The 8,960-nt window shown below is 44.9% G+C and overlaps 1 protein-coding gene across 1 annotated transcript in view; it reads right to left on the reverse strand.

Annotated features, from left to right (window-relative positions):
* The window catches only part of LOC138563037 (uncharacterized), a 93,199-nt gene extending 85,005 nt beyond the window's left edge, over positions 1 to 8,194 (reverse strand). Inside the window, exon 1 of the mRNA XM_069642817.1 lies at positions 8,055 to 8,194. Coding sequence (XP_069498918.1) covers positions 8,055 to 8,194 — 140 coding nt within the window. The remainder of the gene's footprint in view (positions 1 to 8,054) is intronic.
* Positions 8,195 to 8,960: the final 766 nt, after the last annotated feature.

Consider the following 8,960-nt stretch of genomic DNA (forward strand, 5'->3'; position numbering starts at 1 on the left):
GATTGGCTGGGGTGGGACTCTACAGCATGTTGTTCCCCCATCTTGGGATACGCCTTCACGGGCTCCCATTCCTGCTCTGTGGCTGCATTCGTCCCTGTGGTATGTTGCCCCCACTCTGTAGATTGGCTGGGGTGGGGCTCTACAGCATGGTGTTCCCCCATCTTGGGATACGCCTTCACGGGCTGCCATTCCTGCTCTGTGGCTGCATTTGTCCCTGTGGTATGTTGCCCCCACTCTGCAGATTGGCTGGGGTGGGGCTCTACAGCATGTTGTTCCCCCATCTTGGGATACGCCTACATGGGATGCCATTCCTGTTCTGTGGCTGCATTTGTCCCTGTGGTATGTTGCTCCCACTCTGTAGATTGGCTGGGGTGGGGCTCTACAGCATGTTGTTCCCTTCTGGTTCTGTTGGTGGGGTAAATCTCTGCTGCTGGGGTACGGGTGCTATTGGATTTTTTGGAAACTATGCATTTCAGTCAGTCCTCTTGTTAATTCATTGGGGACCGGGTTTAGGTTTTTAGGTTTGATTTGTTGCTGCGGTGGGTATCAGAGGCTCTCAATCCAGGCAGATCTGTTCAAGTAAATTAAGTGTAATACAATGATGTAATAAAACCCAGACGAGATTTACTGCTGTGCAATAGCAGAGGGCGATACTAGAGGCCCCTTTCATCTTGGAACCAGCCCAGGATATAATACTAAGGGGCAGTACCAAGGACTGTTACTAGAGGTCTATAGTAACTTGGAATCCATGTTGTTTTGCCGAAGCACCTTTCTTCGATGTATTTTATTTTGAAATAATGATGTCAAATTTTGACTTTGCTTTTTAGGGGGTCTCCCTCATACACCCCTCTTTCCCTTCACTACTACCTCCACCCCAAATGCCCCCCCTCTCCATTTTAAGCCTTTAACCCACAACTATTTAAATAAAATTCAATTTGAAGTAATTACTGCCACGTAAAGTACTTAGAAGTAATTGCTGGTGATAAAACTACGGGATACCGAGTGATCCCGACAACATGCGTTATGCCAGGGTGCAACACCAGGGGCTATTACTAGAGGTCTCTCGCGAGATTTGACAGTATTGCCTGCAAGAAGTAATTAATAAATCTTTTATAAAAAATAGAACAATCAGAAAGAATTAAAATATTGAATTTATTTATACACATATTCAAAAGTATAAGTAACAAATGCCCTGACTGGCCACTATATTGATGCAGCACACGTGCATAAACATAATGAGAAGCCCAAAGTTATCATACGACAGACGATATATACAACAGTCCAAGGGGACAGCAAACTTAAAAAGCACAATTAAAACAACCTGTGAAATGTAGATGCAGGGGAGCCAGGGCGGCCTTCAATCGTTCCCCCTTTTGTCACCCAATCAAACCCTTCAACTCAAAGAGAAAAGGGCAAGGCCCCCCTATGCTGCCACTATTCTAGGGGAGGGGGAGGAATGTGCCATGGGTCTACGTTGAACATACACTTGCCATAGATATTTCAAATGGCTGGAAGCCACTCTCCTCAGAAAAAGACATGTTATTGGGGGAACTTGCTGTGATATAAGTGATCAGAACATCTTGCGCTACCATCGAGGCCTTCACTATATTCTGCTTTCTCCAAGTGATCCGGGTTCTACTGGAATTAACACTTAGGTGACCAGAAAGTCTGGTGCCGGTAGACAAGCGCGCCATAAGAGGAAAATGGTCACTCTCGAGACACTAATGTGCACACATATCAACAACAAGGATGGCCGAAACTGACAGGCAGGTTTTGCCATGCTGCACAAGGTTGAAGGCTCATTATGTTAAGGCATAGGGTAATTTTGTGGATTGTATGGAATGCAAATACACATTTTTTTCAAAATTGGAATGCACTTTACTGCGCGTAATCCATTGTGATTACTGCAGCTCCAAATTATCTATGGAATACGTTTCATTAATCCACTTACTTGAGTCGAAGTAAATTGTTTTAGCCAGCCGAATATCTAGTGTAATTTTTTTAGATTAGACCAATTTACATGAATTGAAACTTAAATTGTATTCACTAATAACAATAGGAATTGCATTTGAATATATTGTATTTTACAAAAATGTGATATTACATAATTTTATAAAATGAATGAATATATCAAATACAATTTGATGTGTTGTGATATAAACTAGTTTATAAATTTTTTTTAGATTAGACCAATTTACATGAATTGAAACTTAAATTGTATTCACTAATAACAAAAGGAATTGCATTTGAATATATTGTATTTTACAAAAATGTGATATTACATAATTTTATAAAATGAATGAATATATCAAATACAATTTGATGTGTTGTGATATAAACTAGTTTATAAGGTTTTCTTTCACCAAATGCACAATTAAGTTTATTTATGTAAAAAAAATAGATAAGGACTGATCTTACATACGTGAAGGGAAGGTATGTGTAAGTATTGTGACAAGGAAGATGAGAAGTAAAAACATTTCACTGCCAACGTGTGAAACGTGCTTTCAAGTATATAAGTTTTTTTATTAGGACAATTGACATAAACACAAACTCTGCACTAAACCCAGCTACTGCCCTGAACAGTTCACCTTATAAACGAACTCGCACTGCACGGATATCCGCTCACCCACAATCCATTGAAGTTTGCATATCCTCATTTGTTCCACAATCAGAACAGACACTTTATTTGAAAGTAATTCAATGCATACAGTCACTGCACAAATAGCATTAAAAAAATAAGCCTACTTTATTTATATTAAATAAATCTTTCCGCACTCTATTCTTCCGAGGTACAGATAATCCTGGATATTGCATAGCGCCATCTCTTGTGCATGCTTCGCGTTACTTTGCAGCCGGCATGTTACTGCACTCTGTGTGGCAGTGACCGCAGGCTCTAAACCCTATTTTTGGCAGGTCTCTGAACGCGGAAGAGGCCTCACAAGCTGTATTAAGGAAAGGTTTGAGCTGATGCGGGCGGTCACGGTGAGCTGTAGCTTCACTTCCATTCTTTGCAAAACATCTGAACGATCATAGACGCACACTTATTATCAACCCAACGCTGAAAATGATAGTGTCGAGCAAGTACAGGATTTAAAATAAACTAGTTATACTAGTTTGTGATTTTCAAGGTACGGCTCCATGTAGTGTTTTACACGAATATACTTCTGCTATCATTATTTTAAAAATGTTGTCTATGCAAATTTCTGCAAAAGATTGTAGGTACATGGATAACCGGGTGAACCGCTGACTTGAGCTTTCACTCACTGAGCTGCCCTGAGCAGTGGCTGCTTTTTGCTGTTTCCGCACTGAGGTATTCCCAAGCTCCAGTTCATTGACCCCTGACCAGAGTGAGCTCTTCCCTGACCCGGCGACCTCTGAACAGAGAAAAGCTCCTGAAGCGACTGATGGTGTAGAATGTATTATCTCTCTGCGGGGACTGAAAATTACAGTGTCAAACCAGTACAGGATTTGAAATAAAGAAAATAGTAATATTCAGTTTGTGCTCTTCAGAGTGGCGACTTCATGTATTGTTTTACACGAATATAAAGCTTCTGCTATCGTTATTGTACATATTTTATATATACACATTCCGCAAAGGATTGTGGGTATGTGGATATCCGGGTGGTGGCTCTCACCATTGACGCTGACCAGAGTGATCTCTTCCCTGACCCACTGACCTCTGAATAGAGAAAATGGCTAGTGTAGAATGTACTGTCTGTCTGCTGGGACTGGAGCCAACATTCCCAGCACCTCTTTGCTTTGTCGACTACATTGTCCATTCATGCCAACATTTCAGAGCACCCGGAGCGAGATTTTGTCACAGGAAGTGGGAGAAAAGAACTTCTCATTATGTCCCATTGGATTGCATTAGGGTTAGAATTATTTTAGGAGGGAAAAAACAAAAATAGCCAAATTTGTGATGCAAAGTTTGGGGGTCTCCTGTCTAAATCGGGAGGGTGAGTTCTTTTGATTCATTCTCTCTCCCCCCTCGCCTTCCCGCCAATCTTTGGCCCACAGGCCAGGTGTTTAGTACACTGGGCTCTATCAGGCTGGGTGAATTATATGTGTCACAGTCCATCTGAGACAGTGGGCCTCATTACGACCCTGGCGGTAAGGGGTTTACGCCAGCGTTAGCTGCGCCGACCCCTTACCGCCAATTACGAGGTCCCCTAGCGCCATGGTGCTTTTAACACCTGCTTTTAGCAGGTGTTAAAATCCATGGCGCTAAGGGACCATGGAGTTAATTACGCCACCGTAATTTACGGTGGCGTAATTAACGCCTTCCCCACTCCCATTATGCCCTATGGGGCAAAAATGGGAATGGGGAAGGGTAAATGGGGATTGGGGACCTACCGCCCCGCCAAGGTCGGAATGGGGCGGTAAGTCCGCCAACCACCATGGCGTAAACGTAGTTTACGCCATGGTGGTAAAGTCACGGCCCAGACGGTAACTTACCGCCTGGGTCGTAATGAGGCCCACTTTCATTTTGCCTCTTACCGTTGCAGTTACACACTTTGAACAAACCTCAACCTTCAGTCAGGACTCTCACTCACTTGCAGACCATTCCGGCACTGCTTTGAGGTGAGTCCCCTGACTAACTGTGCCCCTGTTTTTAAGCTGTTATGCTGTTATGCTCCAATGTGTAGGGCATTTGCCCTCCGATCTGCTTGTGCTACTTTATATTGTCATTTATAATCTTGATTGGATGCCTACACTGAGGTACACACATTTTCACTAGTAGCTTGTACGTGCAGGGTCTCGGTTTAAGCAATTGTTATGGGTCCTGAAGAAGGCTTTGGCAGCTGAATTTAAGAAACCAGCCAAAATGTCTATCACTACTTCACGGTCAGGCTATCCACTTCCTACACAAGGCGTCTACCACAAGATCCCATCACTCTGTTATTCGACAAGGACAGGCATTATTGTATAATTGCTTCTAACTTCTTGTTCTTTGGACGTAGACCCGCAGATAGACTAATGCTAATGTTAAATTGACAAACAGTGGGCACTCGCCCCACTTTTTGTACACATTTAACTACAGCTTCACAATGTATGTGCTATGTAAAGTATTTTACAAACTAATGCAATTCAATAACATACTCTGAATCTGCATGATTGTGTTGATTTGTTTATACTTTTTGTTTAATACACACATGGTGTTTTTGATTTGCTTTTAGTATTACAACAGCTTGTATGCATTGAAATGTGTTCCATGATTGTAGGCATACATCCTGTTGATGTGGAAAGATGTTTTGATTAAATATGTACATCATTTTGATCAAATTAGACTAATGTAGACTGGTTTTTATTGCAGCTACCTCACCTTACGGATAATTCATATATCTGTCGGACCTTCGTTCAATGCAGGTTTTTGATCTCTCTTGTTTTGTTTTGCCACCCTAAGGCTGAGGATGGTGCTTTCTGACACCTCAGCCCCAGCTTAGTTTTTTAGCATCTCTCTTTTATACTAGACATTTGTACACACATGTTGGTGTAGTAAAATGCTTGTAATGAAGACAGGAGTCTCTGGGCTTGTAACTTGTATTTATTCTCTCATAGGTTTCATGCAGGATGCACGCAACGTGCGTGCCTCAATAACGAAGGCCAACGGGCCTAATGTGGCTGGGAGGTTGGCCTAATGTGGCTGGGAGGATGCGGCCTTAATGTCCGTGTCCAAGATTTATGAGGAGCGGGCCCCGTATCAGGAGGGCTCAGCAGGACGCACCTTATCGCGTCCTCCGCTCGTCCCGTAGTGCGCGCGAAGCGCGCGGGGGCGGAGCTTGGGTCCACGGCGAGATCTCGCGAGAGCGCTGGCTCTCGCGATATCTCTACACATCTCCCTTTTTCAATGCACAGCGAAATCACTGTAAAACATAGTCATTGTATCTCACCCGTCTTCTGTGTTCTCTTCTGGGCCGATCATCAGTTCTGGTGCAATTCTCCTGTTGCTCCTGATCGGGATCTGCACACAGTGCTTCCGGTTCGACCTCGGTTTCCACCCTCTCTCTGTCGTCTCCTTCTGGTTCTCGTTCTTCACCTGCTCCGTAGTCTCTTTTGGTTTCCGTTCGTGATCTCTCCGGGGTCTTCGCTCTTCCTCGAGTCTTCTGGTATAGTGCCACTCTTTCAAGATTCCACGCTCGCCCGTCTTCCGTGCGAACATGATTTGCTCCTTTGTGAATCACTTTGATGGGTCTGCTAAACCGAGACCCTGTGACCTGATCTTTCTTCGGTAACTGGATTTTAACCAAGTTTCCTTTTCCTATGTCGGACGCTTGCTTGGTTCTTCTTCTCCGATCACTCCATGATTTCATGCGTGTCTTGTTGCTTTCGATTCTCCAGACTACTTCTGCCATGTCCACCGCTTCATCTTCTCGTATTTTCGACAACCATGGTGGAATCAGCGTGGATGCCGCACTCCTCCCTCTCAACATTTTGAACGGGGATATTTGGGTGATCCCATTTGGAGTGAGTCTGTGGGCCGCTATGGCCTCCTTGGTGGTTTTGAGCGGGTCCATGCCCGAAGCCGTTGCCAATTGGATGGCGCCTTTTATGAACCTGTTGGCCCTCTCTACAAGCCCATTGGCTTGGGGGTGATATAGGGCCGCTTTCTTTTGTTTTATGTGATTTCTTTTTAAGAATTCCTCCATGTCTTTTGAGACTAGTTGCACCCCGTTGTCTGTAACCACTTCCTTGGGGAGGCCTTCCCTCTGAAAACTTTCTGTAAGTACTTCTATAACGGTTGCCGTGGTTATGTTCGGGACAAACGCGGCCTCCCCCACTTGGATAGGTAATCAACCAGTACTATGCCGTACCGGTGTTCAGGTGCCATGGCTTTCAAAGGCCCTATGAAGTCAATGCCAACCTTTGACCACACGGCTTCTGGAATTTCCGTGGGTATTAGGGGTGCTTGGCGGACCTTAAGTCTCTTGTCGCTGTTGAGACATTCATGGCAACGTTCTATCATGGATCGAATTTCCTGGTCCATGGATGGCCACCAGTAGGCCTCTCTCACTCTGCGACGGGTCATGGTGTTTCCCAAGTGGCCTGCGTGGGCTCTACATAGGATGATTCCTGTGGGAGGAATAATCTGATCTGACTTCATAATTATCCCCTCCGTTTCAGATAGTTCGTCCGACACCTCCCAGTAGGGTCTCATGCCCTCGGGCAACGCCTTTTCACTTGGCCAACCTTCCTTGGTCCATTTGCGAATCATGGCCATGGTGGGGTCTTTCCCATCTTCCTCTTCCCAGTGTCTCTCACTGAGTTCCAGGTAATCTGGCGCTCTCAAGTCCATGATGGATGCAACTATGCATTCTCCATGAAGGAACGTGGTGGCTTTATCCTTACCCTTCGGCAGTTTCGACATGCAGTCAGCTTGTGAATTTTTCCAGCCTGAGATATGCTGGATCTCAAACGTGTACTCTTGCAGCTTGGCTGCAATGTGTGCCAATCTGGGTGTGGATACTTTTGTGCCTCCCGGGCTGAGCATATGGATAAGGGGCTTATGATCAGTCACTAACTTGAATTTGGTGCCCCATACATACGTCCTGAAATGTTCCACCGCCCATGCGCAGGCCAACATTTCTTTTTCAATGGTGGAATAGTTCTGTTCCGCCTCCGATAATGCCTTCGATGCAAAGGCCACAACATGTTCAGTGTCACCTTTCTTTTGTGTTAGCACTGCTCCCAGTCCATAAGCACTGGCGTCGGTGGTGACGTCTGTTACCCTCGCCGGATTAAACGGTTGAAGGCATGGTGCATCTATGATATGCTGTTTTATATTCACCATCGCCGTCTTTTGGGGTTCTTGCCATACAAATTCCGAGCCCTTTTTGAGTACATCGCGAAGGGGTGCCGTGGTCTCGGAAAACTTCGGTATGAACTTCGCATAGTACTCAGCCAGCCCCAGAAATGACCTTACTTCCTCTTTGCTGTTTGGTTCCGGTGCTTTAATGATTGCTTGCATGAGATTCTGTTTGGGACTGATACCTTTTTCTGAAATCTTATACCCTAAGTATTCCACTTCTTTCACTCTGAACAAGCATTTTTCATACCGTAACCGCACCCCTGCTTCTTGTAGCTTGTTTAGGACAATTCTTAACGTGGCGTCGTGCGTTTGCTCATCCTCCGCATACACGAGGATGTCATCCTGGAAGTACACCACGTTTTTAACTTTCCTTAGCAAGACATCCATCATGCGTTGGAAAGCCGATGCTGCTGATGACAACCCGAATGGCATTTTGGTGAATTGGTATGTGCCAAATGGAGTGATGAATGCCGTGAGGGGTTTCGACTCTTCATGTAGCTGTATTTGGTGGTATGCATTCCTCACGTCCAGTTTTGAAAATATTCTGGCTTCTTTCATTAACAGAATGAGTTCATTTATGCTTGGAAGAGGGTAGTTATCTGTGATGACTTCCAAGTTTAAACTGCGTAGATCTATGCATACTCTGAGTTCCTGTGATTGGGATTTCTTTATAAGCACGACGGGGCTCAGCCATTCAAATGCTTCGATTTCTTCGATGACACCCTCCATTTTCATCTTTTCCAACTGACTTCTAAGGATGTCCCTTGCCGTGGCTGGTACTGGCCTCACTCGGTGCTTTACAGGGACCGCATTCCTTTTGAGCACTATTTTGTGCAGAAAACCCTTAATGTGCCCCGGCTCCTCCGAGAAAAGTGTTGGGTAGTCGCTTTTGACGACAGGTCCGCTCGTCACCCTGACCGACAGGACCTGATCTTCGGTGCTGGGATCCAGTCTGATTTTCAGCTTGTCTTGGTCGTCCCACCCTAGCACTGCTGGGCCTTCGTGACTGAAATAGACCCTGGTTGTGGTTTCCCTTCCTTTGAATTCTACTTTGGCTTTGATGTATCCTAACAGTTCGATTGACGCCCCTCCAAACACCGTGGGTTTGTGACTCATCATTAGCACTTGCACCTTTTCTTTTCCCACCATGTCC

This window comes from Ambystoma mexicanum, chromosome 1q (genome assembly GCF_040938575.1).
Source record: "Ambystoma mexicanum isolate Mex_15411 chromosome 1q, UKY_AmexF1_1, whole genome shotgun sequence".
NCBI lineage: Eukaryota > Metazoa > Chordata > Amphibia > Caudata > Ambystomatidae > Ambystoma > Ambystoma mexicanum.